The sequence below is a fragment of the Patagioenas fasciata genome, chromosome 4 (genome assembly GCF_037038585.1).
Source record: "Patagioenas fasciata isolate bPatFas1 chromosome 4, bPatFas1.hap1, whole genome shotgun sequence".
Classification (NCBI taxonomy): Eukaryota; Metazoa; Chordata; class Aves; order Columbiformes; family Columbidae; genus Patagioenas; species Patagioenas fasciata.
The window spans coordinates 71967690-71990548 of record NC_092523.1 but is presented as its reverse complement, the minus strand read 5'-3'; the positions used below and the strand labels follow the sequence as shown (position 1 = coordinate 71990548).

Below are 22859 nucleotides of genomic sequence, written 5' to 3'. Positions count from 1 at the left end.
CTTTCTTTGTTTCTTGTGTGTGTGATGCAAGAGATGGACTCCATGTACTTGATGTTATCAGCACACTGAGCTGTATCTTTGGCTCTCTACCAGATTTTAAGGCTGTCCTAAGCATCTGAAGAGTCATGGTGAGTGTAGAAAACACAAATGTCTCCTATATGGTTTTATATTGCCTTCTTCCCCTTCTTTCTGCAGGCATGGAGAAGATATTGCCACAACAGGAGGTGGCACAGGCTGAACACGTTCCATTCCTCATCCCTGCCACTGCTTGAGCATCACTTGCTCCATGGAATGGGGACACAGAGGAAAACAGGAAGCACACTTCCCCACAGGAATTACATATGTTGACTCAGCATGACCCATACAGCCAGCATGAGGTGGGAGAGAAGTACAGTCACTGGTTGTCTTTGGTAAAAATAAAATTAAAAATAATAAAATAAATCTTAACAATTACATTTTCGAACTGCAAGAACCTTGCTTATACTGATTTATATTTACAGTAAACTTTTCTAGAGTTCATTTCCGTGTGATCTCTTTCCTTTGCTAAGGTTTCCTGAAAGAAGTGATTGAAATTTATGATATGAAGTCTTCAGTGTTTGGGCCATTTGCATAAAATATTTTAGTATACTTTTAAAGGATGTGAAGTTGAATTTATGCTCAGTGTCTAATTCATTTAGACTCAGAAATTGAATACTTTCCAATATGAAGTCACTAACTAGTCTGCACTGGACCACTGCAAACGCGGAGTATTTCCACTCACGTCAATGCAATTGATGTTAAGTGATTAATTGTAAAGGGCAATGCATTTTGATGCATTGGAGGTGTTGGGGTGAGAAAAATGAAAAAAAACCCAAGCTGTTAAAGCATGGTTGTTAAAGCCCAAGGTGCTGAAAGATTCCTTTGAAAATAAAACTCTTTATACAGGAAAATATTTTGTTTGGATCAGTATACTATAGACAGACACAGTTTCTGAACAGCATTACCAGCTGATAAGCCTAGAGCAGATGGCAGAGGGGAAATATTTTAATTCCATCCCTGCCTGGCCAGTGTTGTACCAGCACCAACTGTTTCAGACAGTTTCGCAGTGTGGTAATATTTGCAAGTGTTTCCTTCAAAACCATGCAGAATTTAATTCCAAGTACAGAAGACTGTTTTGACATAATCTGCTACCAAACAGAGTAGATTCAGACCATGCTTGTTCCATTTGCTAAATTCAAAAGTTCCCACATGCAAGCCAAGAGAATTAGGCTAGACAAGGAGTTAGGATTTTTTTTTCCAAGCCAACTACTATGGCCATGTACATTTGTTGCCAGAAGATTGAAAGTTCAAGTGAGAGAGCAAATTTATTTTCCATAGAAGAACAGTGGTAGAGAAAATGAAAACTTTTATGTCTCCCTAGCTAATACTTTTCTAGATACCAAAACTTTACTTGGCATTCAGTATTCCATTATTTTCCCTTTTACACTGCACACAAGATAGTTCTTTTAAAAACTGCTTCCATCATTTGGTGTGAATCATTTTATAACTAGAACTCTTCTGTCATACTTTTAATTTGGATGATGATTCCTCATAGAGTAGTTGCACTTTACAAAAATTAGGTCAGGCAATACATTAAGAAGGCCAACAGACATCTATTCTACAGACTGTTCTATCATCAGTGAATGAAAATGATAGTATTTCTTTTTAGTAGTAATGTATTTTTGAGCGTGGAAGCTTTTCTTCTAGGAAGCCTTTTTAAAGGTCTGGGTACTTTTACAGCACTTATTATTTTGAATAGTGAAATTTAGAATCCGCAGCATTTTCTTCTGAAAATTATGAGTAAAACTGAATTTTACTAAATTACAGTACTGTGCACAAAATCTGCCATTCACAAGGGCGTTTTATCACAGTTTAAGGAAAAAAAAGACAAGAAGAACGCTGATATAATAAACATAGGAACTCCTGGCTGCACAACAGACATTGCCATCTCTAGAAATGCTAGTTTAAATAAGCAACCAATTATTTCATTTTTTTGTGATATAATCTTGATGGTTTCAATCTAGTAAGGGATTATTTTTCCTACCTTAATCATAACCCATGTTCTTTTGACAGGAAGAGACAAAACTCTTATGCATCATTAAGCACATGCACGGTTTACTCCTGAAACCAAAATCCAATTCGCTGATAATAAGCGACAATTCCATTTTGCTGGACATGATTCAAAAGCAAAATAAAGGTCACATTGCTAATAAAACTAGGTATTAGCCATAGCAGGGGAAACACCTGGAACATGCCTGACTGGGCATCTCAAATCTTTAAAACCTAATGAGGGCCCAACAGTAATTTTGTAGAAAATGTCCTTGCTGTTAAACACCATATATCTACTTCAAACGACCTGAAAGCTTCAAAAGGTCTTTTAAGAAAATGCCTTCATCCATTAATTTCCATTAATTAATGATATTGGTCTTTCCTCAGCAGAGAAACAATAAGAATACTAAAGAGTACAAGCATACTCGTATTGTTGAATACAGCAGCTGTACCCGCATTTAGCTTTCCAGCCCCGCATAAGATTTATGACCACCTTGATTTGCAACACAGACAATTTTTTGTGAAGAAATATACTCAAGCAACTTCATCATGAACGTGCATGAGCCACAAGGCTCAGGGCCACCTATGGAGAAATTATGACTTGTAAAATACAAATCCTTCCTCACTCACTGTGGGAAGTACCCAGCTCAGATTCCAACCAGGACAGCCCGGTATCCTGGTGAGCACTGGCCTTGTTCTGCCAGCTTCAAGACAACACGGCTCCAGAGAAGGTTCTGTCCACTCATTTTGGTAACTGTTCCCCTCATTCCTTCAGAAAAATATAGGGGGGGGGGAAATACATCAGATAATAAATCTATTTCTATCTTCACTTCCTACCTACAGATGACATCCAGTAAAATTCTAGTATAGCAAGATACGCGGACAATGGCGTGGTTCATTGGACATCGTAATGCCAAAACCCGAGATAATTATTTTGTTTGATGAACCAGAAACACAAAGGGAAAGTAAAAAAGTCTTCAAAACCAAAACAAACAAAACAAATACCCAAGACTTCTAAGATGAAGCATTTTGAATAAATATATTTAAGCTACAGCCTTTCTCATTCTTAAAATACATCTTTTAGGAAGACATAAAAGCAATTGGGTTAATTAAATTTATAGTAACTATTTTAATATTGTTTATGAATACATATTTTTAAGGTGAAATTGATACCTAGTATATTTAATTATCTGTGCAGTCTGTGAATTTGTGCTAGTAGAGCTGCTGCACTGCGTTTTGGAGAGGAAAGTTGAAATTCACAATGAACTTGACTTAGAGGAATAGCCTGGACTTAACAGAAGGCAACTCACTGACAAGTGCAAAATAGCGCTGTCAGGTTGGAATAATTAACTGCACAAACTTTTTTCCTCACAGGAAAAATACATAGAGATCTGAGTCTTGCCGGTAACCCAATCTGAAGATGAGTCAGCCATGACCCGACACTGCGAAAAACAGCATCATCTTATTGGGATGTATAAAAGTGATTGGTTAAGTAGAACATATGACATCCTGTTTAAAATCAGATAATGCAACAGCTGACAATGTTTTTTCAGGTCTGTTAGAGGAAAATGAAATGTATTTTCTTCATATACAAACATGCAAACTGGAGAGGGAACAAAGCTCAAACTTGGTTCATTTCTTATTATGATTTGGGGTGGCATGAGTGCACTTTGACCTGCACCAGAATGTGGGTGTTCTAACAGGAACAAGCCCATAAGGATAATCATCTTGTTTTAATTTGAAGATCACAGCCTAACTAGTAAAAATAGTACAAGATCTGTTGTTCTTGTGACATTTTCTACCCACCAGCAGCGGAAAAAAAGAGTCATATGCTCTTTGATACACAGATGCTTTGGCCAGATTTTCTGCTGAGGTAAATTCATGCCAGTAAAAGAGTTGATGTACTGCCTCCCAATTACTCAACAGCAAAAATATTTTAGAAACTTTGAGATTTAGGACAAAATCTTGAGGCAGTACTGGTCAAACTTCAGCTGGAACATTGTGTCCCGTTCTGGATGTCACTTTCCACAAAAAATAGACCCAAATATAAAAAGCCCAGAGGAGAACATTAAGAATCCTTGGAGGTATACAAACTAAGATCTATGTGGAAAAATGGAAATAACTGATTTTGCTCAGGCTAGAAAAGGGAAGAGCGGGGACATGATAACAGACTTCAGACGCACAGGAGATTTATCACCTTTTGGTAGCAAAGTAAGTTCTTCACTTGGGAACTGCCAAGAGACCATAGGCTTAAACTGCAGCAAGAAACATGGAAGTTAGGCAATTTAAAAACTATACAACTGAAATTACAGCTAAGACTGCCTGGGGAAATTACGGGAATCTTTGTTGAAGGCTTTTAAGAACAAGTTATTTCCACATATTTTAATACTATTACTGTTACAATTTCCTAAGGGAGGGTGGACCAGGTAATTTATTATGATTTCTTAAATCTCTGTTTTCTGGAGGTATCTGTATGGATGCAAAGCAGAAAATGCCAGTTTGTTCTCTCCATTCCTAACCGGTCAGAAGCAAGGGAGCTTCAGTTTAGGAGCATTAAAAGAGCAGGAGCTGTGCCTAAGCCAGTCAGTCCAGCTGAGATTCTCTCAATCATAGCCCGCTCTGCTGTGCAGCAAAAACAACTATTATAGATCCACAGAGAAGAGTTGAGAAAAGCCAGCCTGAGCAGCACAGGGTTTAATTTGTTCCTTTAGCACAAAGACGGCAAGTTCCTCCCCGCTACTGGAACACTGGCAGCGCCTGCCAGAGCCGGGTCCAGCAAAGCCGTCGTGAAGAGGGGCTGAACCCGGGACACTGCAGATTTAAACTGAACATCTGCTTTACTGAAAACACCTTGTTCTCATATCAGATTGCAAACCGAAGTGTAACAAATTTCCCTACGCTGCTAAGACAAACTGGCAGTAGCAGAGAACTAAATTCCAGGACTTGTAGTAAATCAGTGCAGCATGGTTTGGTTTGAATAAAGAAGGGTGAACTTAAAAGGTAAACAATCTTGCCTATATATCATATCACATCACGTATCTTATCTTGTCATATCTAATTAGAACCCCCTGAACTGCTTCCAAGTGCCTTAGGTTTGTTTTCTTTTTCAAACATTCCTAGGATTAGCACAGCCCTTGTGAAGTGCCTTTTCCTCCCTGTTAGTATTATCTTTTCTCGTCCAGTTTTCAAATACTACACTGATAGCAAGCTACAGGGTGAAAACCAAACATTTATTAGAAAATGTCCTGTGACAGCAGGCTTTTAAACTGTTTTAAAAAATATTTTCAGAACTGTGCAAGGAGTATTATCTATGATACTCCTTAAAGTGTATTTATTACTGTGATCAACTATAATTAATCCAGCCTTAAAATACTGAGATAAGGCAAGTATAAATATTCTTACCTTACAGATACAAAAGCTGTACACATGCATGCTGGTAACTGATTAACAGGAAGACAAATTCTGATTGTGTCTGAAAGATACATCAAGCTTGCTATTCAGCCAAAAACTACCTAAAGAACGAGAAAGGGAATTAAAGGGTGATACAATTCTTTCTTGCGGAGAAGAGTTGCTTTGGCTCCCACTTCACTTGGTGTCGGAGACAGGATAGAGAGAAAATGAAGAAAATGGATTTAAGTCTGGGCAGCCAAATTGACTGGCCTTGGAAGCAGACAGAAGACTCCAAAAGGACAACCTGGCGGGCCGGTATCCAGGAAAGACTGGAAGATGTTTGGGAGGCTGCAAAAGTTTAAAACTGACTCTGTCACAACCTGAAAAGCTCAGGTTTTTCGTTGTTTTGGTTGCTGTTGTTGTTGTTTGTTCATTTGTTCGGTTTTGGTTTTTTAGTTTTCAAATGTTTTTCACAATACTGTGAAAAAGGTCAAAAAGGCATCCTGAAGGATGGGAGGGGAAGTGCTGCACAGAGAACCAGTATTACTATGGACGTAATAATTTCCTATGTGTTTCCCCTACAAGGACGGGAGATTGTGGAGAAACTGGGAACTGGCTCAAGCTAATAAATATTGATTAAATTTCAGAAACCTCCCCTGCTCCAAACCTGAAACAGCACTGTCATAAGAAGGTTCACTGATGCAGATGTGCAAACTGAAACTTGGATGAGTTATGCTGTCTGCCTGCAGCCTTAAAGTCAATCCAAGGGAGACTGAGTCCAGGACACATGTGGTAATCCTTGTAGTACGCTATAGCTGCTATTTCACTTCTCCCCAGCCCGAGTAAATAATTCTGCCATTGTCCTCATGAAAGCATTTCATCCAGCAGAACTCTGCAATATGGCTCTTGATTTGATATTTCTCTAGCTGTCAGAAAGCGTGCATGGTAAGGCTCAAAGAATTTTATTCAGCACATTGTATGCCCAGGGAGAGAAGTCATATAAGCATTTAACTAAGTTGTTTTGAGTCATCTCCTCAGACGTGTCCATATATCTTTGGTGACTGTATCTATATATACGGCTATACAGGGTTCCAGCTTAGGTGCTTTCATTTGCATGTAAGTTAGATGCCAGAAGTAGATTATGTGTGATGGCTTGATTATTTCTTAAGGGGCGAACTTGCACAAAACCGCTGCTTTTCATTGTGCCAGCCATATTATTTTCAACTACCGCTGTTTTCGTTACACAAATCTTTGCATTATGAATACCAAAATACGTTTGGCATGAATACCTGAATTTGAAAACATTCAAGATGATTTTTTTCCATTTGTGTGTTCCATATACTTTAAATCAACAACATGGGAACATGTCTCAGCCTGTGACTCTAAGAAAAACAAAGCAAAATAGCCCACAAACTTAATTTTCTCTTAGTTAAACTGATTCACCATAGTTAATGGTAGCAAAATACATGTTTTTGTTACTGAAGTGAGCAGGTATGACTCAGTTACGTAAAGGATGCATGTTGAATAATAAAAGTGTCATCTTGACATGCCAGTTTTTCAGATTCAAAAGCACTATAAACGCGGAAAAGCTACATCTATACAAACAAAACCATTAAATTCGCTTACTGGTAACGATCATGCCTAGTTAAGAAACGGCAGCGTCGGAGATAACAGCATCAACTCAGACTATTAAGCTCTGTTGCACTTCAAGGTCACATTGAATAGCCGCAGGCAGAGTATCAAAAGGACGTTGAAGAAAGGCACTTGTAGTAACAACACAGATAAGAGCCTGGAGGTTAGTATAGAAGACATTAACACGCTACTTGAGCTATGTTTCCGCAGTGGAAAATAGCCAATGTTTTGCATGGCAGAACTATAATGTACTATATAGAAAGCTCTGAGCTCAAAGCAAGCAGAAGCATTTCTACTGAAAACTATGAAAATATCTGACTCCTCCAAATGGAGGCTAAAAAACCTCCTGCTGCTGGGCTCCAGTCTGCAACCAGCTCAACCCTGGCAAGATTCATTCTGCAAAGCCTTACTACAACCAGGTAAAACAGTGACAACATTTCAAATTGATACAAGGAACGTGAAAACAGAAGCTGGTAACAATAACAATGGACACCCAATGTATAAACCATGTAATTGTCTCAGATGGCAAAAACATTACAAAAACTGAAATCAACAGATAAACTTAAATCTCCCTCACGCAGTTTCACTGTGGGAAGCACATTACTGCCAAAGGTTATAAAATGAGATCTATGACAGAGTAAAGCCTGAACAAGGCTGTAATGGTGCCAAACCGTATTACCTAAGCTCTTAATCATTACATAAGACTGCATCATTCACAGCATATATGCCTAGTATTACCAAGATGGCCAAATATTCCTCAGTCTATCACAGGGGCTCATTTTTTAAAATCTTACACGAAGCCTTACAGGCAATGTATTAATAAAAGGGCCAAAACTGTATGGTTACAAAATTAAGAGCCAAGGAAATGTTGTCTTCCTTCTGTACTGCATACACGGTCGAATTCTCATCCTATTAAAATGAATTTGATATTGTAACAGCAGCAACAATGAAGTTAAGGAGACAGAAATAAATCTGACAAATTGTACAGCAGCTTCAGTGACATATATACCTGATGCATGTAAGTCTCTCTATCTTAGTAATGTACATACTTCCTGCATAGATGTGGCAAAAGTACAAGCGACTGTTCAGAACTGAGATACAATGATAAAGTTAGTGGTGTTATATTCTTACCGGTATACTGTGTTCTTAAAGAAACAAGATTTTAACAGGGCTGTGATAACAATGACTCAGGAGAGAGTGCTCAGGCTGGTTAAGAGGGCCATCAACCCAACAGATGAACACCCCAAATACTTTATTTTTGTGCCTAGAGTACTTCTATAGGGGGAGATGCAACGCAGAAGTAAGTTGCTTCTCCCTCACCACATGTCCCACCAGGAATGTTTATCGTGACAAATTAGAACCACAAGGTAATTTAACCCGGACGTAACTTGTGGAGGTCATTGGGTCCAAACCCCCACAAAAGCACGGTTAATTCCAAGCTAAACGAGGTTGCTAGGACACTCTCCAGTTTGCTTTAAATTTCTCCAAGAATGGAGATGGCACAACCTCTCTGAGCAACCTGATCTGGCCTTGACATGGCCAGTGCCCAATGCCTTTCATCCCTTCCCTGGGCACCTTTGAAAGAGCTGGTTCTGCCTCCAATGTTCCTCCCAGGAGGCGGCTGAAGATGGGGACGAGATCCCCCTCAGCATCGCCTTCCGCACAGTGACAAACACGGCTCTCACAGCCTCACCTTGTGCATCTGGCAGTGAGATAACTGAAGAAAAGCATCCTGCAGGATAGTAAATTCTAGGAGACTGCGAATCAGGAGGACTTTGAAATGAAATCGGCAAGCATACTAGAATAGCCTTCTCTGAAGTCTCATGCAACAGTTAAGGAAGGAGCTGCCATTATGCTGTGATCATTAATAAATCCACCAAACTAATTTAATCAGTTGGTCTTTAAAAAGAAACAATCTGTTTGTAAGAGATTAATGCAAATATTAAAAAGTTCATGAAACAGTTTTCCTAAATTTACTAAAACTGCTAACCTGTTAAAGCTAGAGAACTATTCCCTAACAACAGTCTATATTCCAGTTTCTTGATTACTTATTCTTATTTTCAGGAGGAAACAAACAATAAAAAAAGAGTTTATGAAGTCAGTATGTCCCTGCTATGTAATGTAAATTGGCATGAGGCCTAATTAGACAACCTCCAGAGGTCCCTCAAACCCAGTTTGCTATGATTCTATGATACATAACAACTAAAACTAAGAATTTAAATAGAGATAGTATTGTTTTAACAAAATGTATTAAATTCAGAGGCACAATTTGTGTGGTAACAGTATATCTATTAAAGTATATTTAGTCTAAAGATACTACATTCTACCCTGAGACCAGTTTTCTCCACTCCATCCAGCTTCATATCTTCCTCAGATTGTAATGTTTCTTCAAATCTGTAATTTTCTCTTTCTTTGAAACAGAAGGGAACTAATTTCTTATGAGAGTTTATTATCACAGAGATTGCCTCTACAGTAGTACTTTGGTAGTCACTTATGTTCTGTAAATGTCAAGAAAAATTATATAAAGTTATCTCATAATGGTACAGTATTCTCTATCAGGGAACATGCAGAAATGAAAAGAAAGGTGGACTGAATCTGGAAATGGACACAAGAGATTTATCTACAAAACAGATAACATTCCAACAAATGGATGCATTGAAATTAAAAATGTACTGTGGAAAGCTACACTGATATTTCAATCTTTTTTTTCAAACCACAAAAGTAAAAGCAAAGTAAAAGTCAGAGAAGTTTGGTTAGAATCTCACATTGCTCTATAATCAGATTAAAACATCACTAAGAAATAAGGACACTGTCTTGCTTTCAGTGGTAATTACCAGGTATTTTTAATTATTAGAAGAAATATGTTTGATCCTTTTGAATATCTGAGTGTCCAACAATGGGAAATTTCAGTTTTCCACTGTCCATCATGGAAACTTCCTGTATGCCATCATTCTGTGCCATGATACAACAAACACATAAGAGGAAGAGAAGCTGATAGCATTAATAAATCATATACTGAAACACCTAAATCATGTGGCTTGCTATGCACAAAATGATAGTCAGACCATGCAATGTGTAAAACAGAAGCTGGGAACTGATGACTGAGTAAGATGCATTGCAAAGTCTGTCTTAGTGTCATAAGCAAACTGAGACAGCGGGGAGCTCACGCCCTCTTCTACGGATCTGCTGAGGATGGTGACTTTAAGCAGGATTAAGATTTGTGGAACCGTTTTCTGCACTTTTTTAATACTATTTCGAGCTTTCAAATATGGGAATAAACACATCTATACTTGTGCTTTAATGACCAAATACATTTCTATTATTAGTTACAAGCCTTTTAAAGGAGGCATTGGACTGCTCTTTCCACCGACAGGCAGGATGGGAACGCACATTTGGTGCTTTAGATGACAACCACAATCTCTCCATGTTCCTCCCTCCTCTGCGTGCAATGACCCCCCAGGTCACACACTCCTCAGCAGCCTTCGCCCTCTCCCAGTGTGAGATGCGGCTCATGTGCAGATCACAACCACCCACCCACACGCGCTGCATGCCAGCACAGGGACAAAGCCGCCGTGGCACAAATGTCTTCATTAATCAAGCATTTAAGAAAAGTTAGATATAAGTCTGGTTCCTATCTATTGGTTTTCTGACCCTAGGTTGAAAATAAAGGTTCTGTGGTCACAGCATACTTATAATATTAATAATGTCTAATGCTTATGATCTAATACAATCTCTTTACGTATGCATAAAGAGAACTTCATGTGTAAAGCACATTAAAAAGTATTCCCAGAGTTGTTTTCTAACTGTAGCAATGCTTCCCTCCACCTTCCCCAACTCAGAGCTTGACGGTATGGTGATAACAGCCTACATTAATAAGCAAGTGATAGCTGACACAGCTAATGTATTACAATTGCAGTTGAACTAGAATGATGAAACATGTTTAACTTATTATGAGCTAGCAGGTAAAATCAAGTTCCCTATTTAAAATTTTTCAGTTTTGTCACAGACCCCCAAAATTCAAAAGCTATTTTAGTCAATCTTCAATGATTAAAACATGTTTTATATTAATATTTTAAATTTGTTACCCATTAGTGTTACCTCGATTTCTTTCTGAACTCCTCCTGTTGCATTTCAGCTTACCAAATTCACATTTACAGAGACGAAATGAGGTCACCAGCCAGATCTACTGACTTTTCAATAAGAAAACTAATAAATTGAGCAACTATTATGAAAAGACTACAGTTATATAGAAAGCAAACATATCCTACACAGGATCATTTACACACAGGCGCAATCTTCATTTATGTTGCGCTATTTATATTAATCTAGTAAATGAATGCTGGTGAAATTACCTTATTCATTCTTAAGCACACATTCTAAAACTAAGTAAACTCACCTCAGGGTAGAAAACCTGACTATGATCAATAACAAAACAATGCAAAAAATGCAGGGACAGTACAGGGTAATCTCAAAGAATTACAGCGAGGAATGAATGAGAAAGCACAAGCTCCTCATACCACAAGAAACTGCACTAGTCTGGAGTAGAATAAGAAAACATCAGTGTGATGTATCATGCACTGAAGAGGCAATTGCTCATGTGTGTCTAACAGTATCCACTAGTAAACATCGGTATTTTAGATTTTTAATGGCAATTACCAGATTGTACAACAAATTATGAACTTCTCATATAAAAAGGAATGAACGCTGATTACTATAACACAAGAAAAAAAATCCAGCTCCCAGAAATTTGAAATAGATTATTATGTTAGTTTGTTGAAAAGATAAATACATTAAAAAAAAATAAATGTAACCACAAGTTGCATAAATCTAATGGTTTAGTTTTCAACCACTCATCTTTCTTGACATGTGGTAATACAAAATAAATGCTTACACTTTTCATTTATCATATTTTACTATAATCTTATGTACCTGTCCATATATTAATGAAAAAGTGCTCTAAGGATATAAAATATTATTACAAGAATGTCCTCAATTCTACGAGCACAGCTTTGCTAAATACACACAAAAGTTAGAGGCACATTTGAAATGGATTCAAGAATGATCAAACATTTTATAAGCCTAAACATCTCCATTACCTCAAAACAATATTGTGTGAACATATGCAAAGTCTCTGATTCAACAAATCAAATACAAAATTGATTAAAAACCAAAAGTGTAGAAAACCTCACAAAAAGAGAGTAGACAGATCTTTTCCCTCTTCTGATGATTAGTTCATAAATCCAACGAATATTTCTATGAAATGTATTTTAATGAAAACGTGAATTTAATTTGTCCAAATTTTAAGTCCCATCTAACTTGATTGTCTTGGAGACATTATTTGGGTATTATGATAAAGTCTAAATCCTTTGACATGAAAGTAAACTCCATCTTTTTACTACACAGTTTTATTTCAAGATACCTGTTGCAGTTTCCCATCTTGATTCACTTAAAGGGCCTCATGAAGGAAAGGCAGCATTCAAAACAGGGAGTTGTTGTAACAGGAGCCCACCACTACCGTTCATTCAAGTTATTGTTACTGGCAGCAATATGCACCATCAATTACAAAGCAAACCAATCAGGAACAATGCTGAATGAGCAAAATTCCTTAATTATTTTAAATCTAACTTTTCCATGGAATATAATTTATCTTTTCCAGTTAAAACCAAAAGCAAACAAACACACATCAACCACAAACAAAACAAAAACAAACAAAAACCCAACAAACCAATAGGCTAAAAGTCTACAGCCAGTGGCATCCTCGGGTGTATTAGAAGGGGGGTGGTTAGTAGATCGAGAGAGGTCCTCCTTCCCCTCTACTCCGCCCTGGTGAGACCCCATCTGGAATATTGTGTCCCAGTTCTGGGTCCCTCAGTTCGAGAAGGACAGGGAACTGCCGGAGAGGGTCCAGCGTAGGGCAACAAAGATGATTAAGGGAATGGAGCACCTCCCTTATGAAGAAAGGCTGAGGGAGCTGGGTCTCTTTAGTTTGGAGAACAGGAGACTGAGGGGTGACCTTATTAATGTTTATAAATATATAAAGGGTGAGTGCCACGAGGATGAAGTCAGGCTCTTCTCAGTGGCAAACAATAATAGGGCAAGGGGTAATGGGATCAAGCTGGAACACAAGAGATTCCACTTAAATTTGAGAAGAAACTTCTTCTCAATGAGGGTGACAGACACTGGAACAGGCTGCCCAGGGGGGTTGTGGAGTCTCCTACTCTGCAGACATTCAAACCCGCCTGAACATGTTCCTGTGCAACCTCACCTAGGTGTTCCTGCTCCAGCAGGGGGATTGGACTGGATGATCTTTTGAGGTCCCTTCCAATCCCAAACATACTGTGATACTGTAACTTAAACTCCTCAGAGTACTGACAATTTCCTATCAAAGATTTTGTAAATTTATTTCCAACTGAGTTTCTTTAGCTTCACTTTGCATAAAGCAGACAATGTAAAAAAAAAAAAAAAAGTCAAACAGTTTCCCTTATCTAGTTAGTTACATATGTGAGATAATGCTGTTTGTCTTATAAGCAGTGGACCTAAACTATCAAGCAATATTCTTAAATGTTACCAGAAAGTGGTGCAAGAAAAAAAATATCACGACCTGTACTACTACCCTTTGCTACTTCCGCCATGTTTTTCTTGTTTTAATCTCTATTGTTTGTAAGTAGTTTCCAACTCTTTCCTCCAAACGTTCCTTTGCACAGTGCATTTGTAATTATGGAGATATGAACAGATTTCTTACAGCTTAAGACCATAGAGCAATTCAGTAACTGGATCTAATTTTCTGTACAATGAGCAGAGGAGAGGACAGAACAAAACAAGAAACGGAAGTCCTTGCATTTAATGATTTATTCATTCTCTGTGTATGCTGCATACATATATATGGACAATGTCATTCTAAGCAAAAGACAGAACAAGAACATGGAAAAAAGATACCTCAACATCTTTGGCAGCAGTCCCACAAATTATCCCTAAAGAAGTCAGTAGAAATAAATAATTACACACTGCAAGAGTTACGAAGGCCTAGGGGGAAAAAAATCTTGAAATTTTTGAAAGACAGTGAGGATATGGAAAGCAGGACTTTCTAGGGCTAAACTGAAATGAAAGTTTCACACAGACTATCTTCTCTCAGAATGAATGCTGAAATCATTCCTAGTGTTTAAAAATGTTTTATGAACACTCTCCTTCAGGATGCCTTCTGTAGTTAATATGTACTTCAAATGAGCCACAGATGAATACGAGTTGGAAGAGAAGCCATCCAGTTCAACGCTTTTCCCCAAGACAGATTCAACTACATTATGTCATTCCTGACATATTTCTCTTGTCTGTTCTTAATGACTTCCAACGAAGAAACTCAGCAATTTCCCAAAGCCAGCTATTCCAGTGTTTCACAATCTTTAGCAGTGGAAAGTTTTCCCTATTATCTAACTGGTATATTTTGTCTCTACTCAAGTAAGCCCCTCGTGTCTTGTACCATCCCTCATGACACTGAAAATACATTATGCCCATTCCCTTTGCATAGCTCTTAAGAGAGTGAAGGCTTACCATGTCCATTCTCATTTTTCTCTTCTTTAGACTAAACAACTCCATTTCTTCTGATCTTTTATCCATAGTTATCTTTTTGAGATATCTGATCACTCTTATCTGGATGCTATCCAATTATGCACACTGTTCTTGGAGAGCAGATGCCCAAGTTTGGGAACGAGTGCTCCAGCTATAGAGCAAAAGGACAGCTTCAAATATCTGCTACACTCCCCTGTTTACACAAACTAGTATGATGTTTGACTTCTTGTAACATTGCTGACTTCTTATTCAGTACACAATTCACTTAATTCCAGCTACTTTTCTAAAGAACTGCTGTCTAAGCAGTTGTTCACCATCCTTTGCTTGAAAAGCTATTCCTGGTCCAGCATAATATTGTCTATTTGTCACTGCTGACTTTAATTCTCCTTTTTTTCAGATTATTTTTCTAATTTGTCAAGATGATTTCCAATATCAATACAGCCTCCCAATGCTGGCAGCCCCTCCTATCTTAGTGGCATATTTAACCAGAACATTTTATTTCATCATCCAGGTTCCTAATGGAAACACTGATCAGAATCAAACTCAGGACCAATGACTGCCAAGTCTGTGTTTCAGAGCAAATAAAGCATCAGACCATTTCTTGATACTTACGGCTGATGTTGTGCAGTCCTTCATATTTTGTTAACTACAAAATAAGGAATACATATAATGGAGTGTTACATACATTTCCCAGTATTTATTCTCTAGTATAATAAATGCCTTCAGAACATGCATTGTAATGTTAGATTTCTCTCCGCACAACTAGATTCCTCATCTTAAATGTACATGTGGGTACAAACGCCGTGGCCACAGGGCTGCCTGGCACCCCTCTCCTTTGGACTTCGCCCTCTGCAAGGAAGGTTGAGAGTGCATGGCCCAATGTTCTTCCTCTGCTTGATAGTCCCCAAACCAGTCGGGCACTGTTGGTTTGTTCAAGGCACAAGAAAGCTCAAGATCCCATCAAGTTTCTGAGACACTTCATTTCAACTCAGAGCATAGAAATTAACTTCCCAATCAACACCACTGTACTGGATTCTTCTCAGAGCAACCAAACTGCCAAAAGTGTAGTTTGGACCATTATGCATCCAGGAGGCAGGAAAAGAGAAAGCTTACCAAGAAGTTTGAGCCCCCTGAATACAATATTTCTGCTTGCTTGGAAGTCAGCTGCACTGCTTTGAATTCAAAGTACTGTAAACTGTCCTCTATTTCTGTTTGTCAAAATAAATTAGTTTGCTGAAACGTCATTTTCTATGGTGAACTATGTAATGTTACACAGGGATGCCTACAAGAGAATGCATACTAAGTATTTAAATAGCCACATATATTTATAAATGTGTAATATTTCTATAATTAGACAACATAGATGTAATTATTTTTATTAAAAAATCAGCGCTTACTGATTATACAATCCATTTCTGTCTGCTTTGGATGAGCAAATCCTCAGTATTTCATTTTATCGCAGGGAAAAAATGATATATTTCCCCAGATGTTCAACATTTCTCAACATCTTCCGTGTCCACATTCCGTCCATCATGCAAAGCTCATTTTTGAGATTAATGTAGTGCTTCCATGATTCATAAGTGTTCACTGTAAAATGGCGTTCAGATTCCTTAGCGACCTGTAACCCTGGCTGTGTATCGGTTTCAACAAACAGAGATCCTATTCTTGCACAAGTCAGGAACCTTCCTGTGGCCCAAAGGGATTCCAGGGTATATAATGGTCCTAAGGCTACAAGTCTGATAGTCAGCAGAAAAGTGGGAACCTAGAAGAGGAAGTCATTGTCTGCTGCCTACATAATATGCCATAAATTTGGGGGGCATTATGTCTAGATTCCTTCTTATCAGTCAGTCTTATTTCTCAAATTCCTTTGCTAAATTAAGTATTGCTCCAGCAAATGCAACCACATTGCATAACACCATCTATAGAATTGGGTCAGCTGCCCCAGCAGATGTTCATCTAAGCTTATAGTCTTTTTGTCTCAAAGGAATACTCCTCCTTTCAATCATAATCTTTCAAAATTTAAAAAACACCCTCTGGAAAACTGTCAGTACACTGATTATGCTCAATAATCTTTCCTTTAAAAAGGAGATAACTCTTCATTGTGATGTAACTTAATAAATTATCTAAACAAGCAATACCACAGCTGACCATAACAAATCAATCTTCTACCTTCTCCCTCATCCCAATCAACTCTCATCCACACACATGCACAAAACTTCACACGCAAATAATCTTAGACTTTCTTAGTACATGACATGGCCTGCATTGTTCAATAAATCCAGTTCTTTTTAAACTGTACTACCAAATGAGTCTACAAGTTTATTCATACAATTAAAAGTCATCAAGGCCATTAAGTGCACAGATACACCAAACCCAATACGCACTTGGCCAGCAAGCTGCTGGGTGCAAGCTGAGTATCCTTATGCATTCTTAACCCCTTTTCCTAGGGAAAGAACTTGAAGACCTGAAGTCTGAGCCATTATTTTTATGTTCATAAAAATAAACTTCTCATAAATGTGTATCTTTTTCATTTCTTTCAAAACACAAGGATGAGCTTAAAAGTAGTCTTTTAGTTTAGCTGTGTTCTGTACCATATTCATGACTCTGTATCTGAAGAATACTTCAGAATGGTTGATGTATGCACACATGCAAATTTCTTCTCATCTACCTCAGTACCTGTGTAAGATAGTTGTCACCTCAGCACTGGTTTAAAGCTGGATAACCTGCTGGATAATTCTGCTTAAATTATTTAGCTTATTGAGGCATGCCCACTACTTTCAAGGAGAAAAGAACAAGAGCAAAAAAACTATATCACACAATACAATTAGTCTGGAGGACAACTTGTGTTCATTCACATCCTTTGGAAGAAGAAAAGAAAAAAAAGCCAAACACGCCTAGAGTCTTTCTGCAATTTATCTCAGGTCAATAACCTCTCCACTATATGCAGGCCACTGCCCTGCTCAAATCAGCACAAAGCAACAATAGAGATGAGTCTCCAAAATGCACTGATTACCAAATTTTCAAAGCAGCTGTAGGGGCTGCGGCAGGAACCGCAGCAGTCCCAGGAGCAGCACAATCCAGAGCCAACCCTCTCACCCGGGTCGGTCCCGCGATTGCAGTTGTGCAGCTGCAGAGCGAGGGCTGAGCTGCTTCCCGAGAGCCGCCCCCCGACCTCCCCGCCGGGACAGCACATCACGTGTGGCTCTCAGCCCACTGGCTCACACTTCTTCTCTGCTCCCAAGATTCAGCTCAGCTGCAACCCCCTCCCCACACCCATAAATAAAGCACAAAATAGAAAAAAAGCTGTGGAAGCCAGCCTTGCTATTAGCCTAAAAGCAATGGTTTTTGATGGAGTGCATGGAGAAAGAGGTAATGCTGGCGGAAAGCAAGACATGAAAGTGGGCCAAAGCCTCAAGCACAGGACATGAGAAAGCAAAGAGAGGGAAGGAAAAGTGGTCAGAAAGACCAGCTCACCAGCTGTTATGCTGTGGTACGGCATGAAGGGGAAAAAAGAGCCAATTCTACCCCTCCCTTCTAACATGTCACCTCCAACCTCCTTCCCCAGCACAGGACAGCTACCAAAAGAAGGGTCCCTTTACTACCACAAGCCTTAGAGGGACTGCCTGGAGACCTCTGAAGAATTTGGAGCATTTGAAGTCTCTTTGCCTGGAGTCTAAGCTCCAGCTGGCAACATGAGTCAGTGCTCCCTAATGAATCTAGTTTACACAAGCCCCTCTGTTTCGCATAGATCAATCAGGTGATGTTTGGCACACGCTAAGTGTGGTATGTGTATTAAGAGGCATGGAGCACCCAGGTGGTCCTTCAGTGGTCGAGCAGGCTTTTAGCCTTGAACTAACTTATTCTGGAATTCAAGATATAACAGCACTTCTCCTGGATTAGAAGTTTCTGAGTCCTGGCATTTTAATTAAGATACCTCAACTAAGAAAGCATTGAAAGTAGTTATCACAAGCATTTATCTCCAGACTGAAGGGATAATAGTATCCTCTAGATCTGCCTTGTTAATTCTCTACCCAAACCTATTAACTCCTCACCATTACCATCCTTATTTCTCAGTCATGTGAGGCAGTCCTTTCTATCTGCTGCTCCTTTTTTCCCAGAATAGAACAACATGAAAAAAACTGCAGACTAAGAAAATATAAATGAAGTATAAGCAAATTTCTTTTTTCCTCTAAAAGGTTCCAAAACCAAAGTAGGCAGACTTGCAGAGCTATTTCCGCCTGATGAGCTGATGAAAAGACCAGGATTCCTCAGAACATGCCTACCTTTTACTCTTAGGATATAGTTACACACAAACTGGTCCATATTTAGCAAAGGACTAAAATAGTTAAAGTGAGTTACTGTTATCCCTTACGTTACTTTTTTTGTGTGTTTAGACAACCTCTACAGTCTCCAAGAGCCAACACAGCACCCTGGTTCCCCTGGAACCCAGTCATCCCATTCCTCCAGCTGCTGCATGAGTCATTGTTGTGTAGCATGACATTCCCTTTGTAAAGTGCTGGTTACCAAACCACTGTCCTCAGAAAGCTGGCTGGCTACACACTGCTGGCGCGGGTCCTCGCTTCCAACTGCTGCATGGCCTTAAAGACAACCAAGATGCATTAAACACTATCCTGATACACATTTCCCTTGTAAGCTGTTACTTAAGTTGCTGCAGGGCAACTATGTTCTTGTGAATGAGCGAGTAGGTACCTCAAAATAACTTCTCTTCTAAGACACAGTCCACATAAAAAAAAAAAAAAAGAACACACACAAAACTAAAAAATCCCCAAAGCTAACAAAAACAAATAAAAAACAAATAAAAACCTCCTAACAACAAAAACCCACAAACAATCAAAAAAATAACACATGTTGGGAAGTCTTACTCTAGAAAATATGTCAGCTCCCTGTGAAAATTTCCCTGCTCCAGCAAGTCTGGGAACTAGACCGAGACCAGGAATTATCTCCAGCTCTACCATATGGAGATGCAAGAGACCAGGCCAGTTGCTTGTTTTATTTAAACATGTGTTTCTTTTACCAGCAATATTAACATTGCCTTGTTCCTGTTTATACTTAAGCAAAGGAGAAAATAAACTAAGTAACTTTTTCCCTCTCATTTTGTTTTGCTCTTTTAAGAGTTCCCTGTTCCTGTCAAAGTGAGTTAAGCTAAACAGAAACAAGGCGGTTTTGTTCCAGAGTAAATGTGTCCACACTTGGAGTTCTCTGGGAACCGTTCCTACAGTTCAAATGCATCACCCTCAACCCCAATCCTTATTAACCTTCAGATGTAAGAAGACCCTTTGCTTGGGTTAATTGGTTATTTACTTAACAGACCACAATAAAGCACAATTTACCAGAGACAGCAAAGTGCGCAATACAAACCCACTGCTTTTAACATTTTGGTGAGGCACCTATTTCAGTGGCTTAAAAGTTTCTAATAGTTTATAAAGCTGCAATTGCATCATGACAAGCACAGTGCTGCAGCTCAGAGGATCCTGAGAGAGAGTTTGGATTCCTTGCACTGATCTACACGTGACACACTGGAGAATCCTCTCAAATTCACTATAACCCTCAGCAAGAACTCATATTAAGTAAAGGTTCAGTGAGATTTGTGATCCAGTGTACTGGCTGTAATGAATATACTGGAGAAACTGCAAACTCTTCAGTTCCCTAACACGGATTCCTCCTGTAAGTCACTCTGAAATCACACAGAAAACCTAAGCTGATTCCTTCCCAATAATAGCAACGTTACTTGACAACCAGCACGTATGTTAGTAATGCAGTAAATGTAAATGTCCTACAGCACTTCACAGCAGGAGTAGCTCACAGTGCTGAATCCTTATTGGCTCACAAAGCGTGAGCTTTTATTTCACTATTTTAAACATATTAGAAAGTCCGTTTTGTCCCAGGTTTTTAAGTGAATCAGAAAGGCACCTCTCTGCCTACAGGATGAAACAGAGGTGTACTTAGCCAGGTTCAACCCATGCTCTTTTCAACAGGGACAGCGCTTAAACTGGTGAAGTGAACGATGAAGTGGTAAACTTACTTTCCAGTGATAAACTGGCTTCTGGATGGTGTGCACATAGGCTGAACGTAATAGTTCTCCAGTTTAACCCCTTCAGCAGCTAGCTTGTCCAGAGTGGGTGTCCTGATCTCCGATCCGTGGTACCCTACGTCTCTGAATCCCTGATCGTCAGCCAGGATGAAGATGATGTGAGGCTGCGAGCTGGGGACGCCTGTCCCCAGCTCCTCTCCCAGCCCGGTCCTTGTCGCCTCTGTCACTCCGGGGCCGAGTCCGAGGCTGTCCCAGGACAGGTAGCCGTAAGTGAGAAGGCTGAGCACCGAAAGGCCGGCCAGCACCCCCACGGCCAGCATTTTCCCCTTGCAGAGGCGGCGAGGCCAGTTGCACCCACCGCGGGCCATTCACCTGGGCTGGAGCAAGAGCGAGACAGAAAACTAATAATAAAAAGAAAAACCAAAAACCACAACAAACCGAAGGAGTCTCTGAGGCGCGGCTGGGGACCGTCAGGGGTCTCGCCGGGCGGGGGAGCGGAGGGGAACCCCTCTCATCGCAGCCACCACCAACTTCAACAACTTCAACCGCTGCTACGGGAGAGGCGCCGGAGGCCGCTCTGCCCGGTGCTGGAGCCGGTGCCGGTGCCGGCCGGGTGGGCAGGGCCCTGCCGGGGGTCACAGCATCCTCGGCCCGCCTCCGGCCCCGCGCCGGGGCGCCGCTGCCTGCCCGTCCCGGGGCCGGTGCCCATGGCAGAGCGAGTCAGGGCGCCCCGGCGCAGCGCGGCCCGCGGGACGGGACGGGTCGGGCCGCCTCCCCCGCCCACCCGCTCCCCCCCGGCCCGCGCAGCGCCCTCCGCCCGCCCCCTCCGGCGCTGCCGGGCTGCTCCGTTCCTCGCCCCTCCCCGCGGCTCCCGGCGCACGGGCTGGCGGCCCCTCCAGGGGCAGGGGCACCCCGGCCCCAGGAGGCAGCCGGAGCTGCTCCCCGCTGCCCGCCCCCTCTGCAGACCCATCTGCTGCCCGCGCCTCCCCTCCGGCCAGCTCCCCCCGCAACTTCTTTCTTCCCTCCCCTCCCGGCCTCTCCTCCTTTCTCCCCTCTCTCCGCACCTCCTCCCCTTCCTCGCCCGGCCCGGGGGCGCCCCCCGCCCCTTCTCGGCCAGCGGCCTCCGCTCGGATGCTGCTGTTTCCCCCGCTGCTCCGCGCATTTGGGAGTCGAAGTCCCCCCAGGGCAGCTCGGCGGGGCACCGCCCGCTGTCATCTCCCTCGCTGCAAAGGGCAGCCCTTTCTGCCGGCGGGTCCCACGTCTCCTTCCCAAAGCTAGGTGGTCGTTTTGCCCTTCGCTCCTCCACCACCCGAAATATTGGTTGTTTTAAGTGTTTCTGAAATCGCCACAAACATCTGGAAGGTATGAATGTATTGGATTTCTTTTCAGCCACAAACCAGTCACAAATCCCAAACCCTCGAATTCTGGTAAGGTTGTGGCAAATGTAGGGAATGCGCCCTTTCAAAGTACTATCATTTTTTAAAATTTGGGTTAAAGTATGAATGTGCTGCAGCTGCAAAATACAACTTCACCCTAGTCCTGAAAGACATCAAAACAAGCAGAAGCTTACATTCATGCATGATTACGCTAAACTGAAGTAAATGTGCAGGTTTGACCTGTCTAACATGAGTCATCATGACAGGAACAACTTTTACTCAAACTAGATTTTATAAAGCATTAACTCTTAACCAGCCACTTGGACAAAATCCTACAGCTAGTGCACCTCAGCCCTCGGAAGCTCCAGCTGCTCCCTGCGAACAGCTGGGCTGGCTGGTATCCCTCCGCACGAACCTTTCTGTCTTTGGATTCTTAAAAGGTGATGGATTCTAGTACTGAAAGTTCAGTATGCTCTTAAACATTTGCTCTGCTCCCCATGGCTCTGCATAACGCTGCCTCAAACAGTTTTCTGTCGAACACAATACTTTTAGATGGGCTAGGTCTTCTCTTATGGAGCACAACTTCCCTTGTGCACAGCATGGCTTTCACTTGTGCACTTCTAATGAAAAGTTCCCAACGTCAACCTTATCGTACCAGAACATAAGGGGCAGCATGACAGTCAATTTAATGGCACTGAGTTAACATTTTTCTCTCCAGTACACCTTCCAGTGGATGCTTCAAAGAACCTTCAACGCATTAAATGGATAGAGCAGACATG

General features: G+C 40.7%; 1 protein-coding gene across 2 annotated transcripts in view; it reads right to left on the bottom strand.

Annotated features, from left to right (window-relative positions):
• ARSJ (arylsulfatase family member J) overlaps positions 1 to 21422 on the bottom strand; it is a 45253-nt gene extending 23831 nt beyond the window's left edge. Inside the window, exon 1 of one of the 2 annotated variants that reach the window (XM_065837795.2) lies at positions 20696 to 21422. In XM_065837795.2, the coding sequence (XP_065693867.1) occupies positions 20696 to 21072 (377 nt within the window). In that variant the 5' untranslated portion in view covers positions 21073 to 21422. The remainder of the gene's footprint in view (positions 1 to 20695) is intronic. The other variant, XM_071808112.1, reaches the window with a different exon arrangement.
• Between the last annotated feature and the right edge of the window lie 1437 nt (positions 21423 to 22859).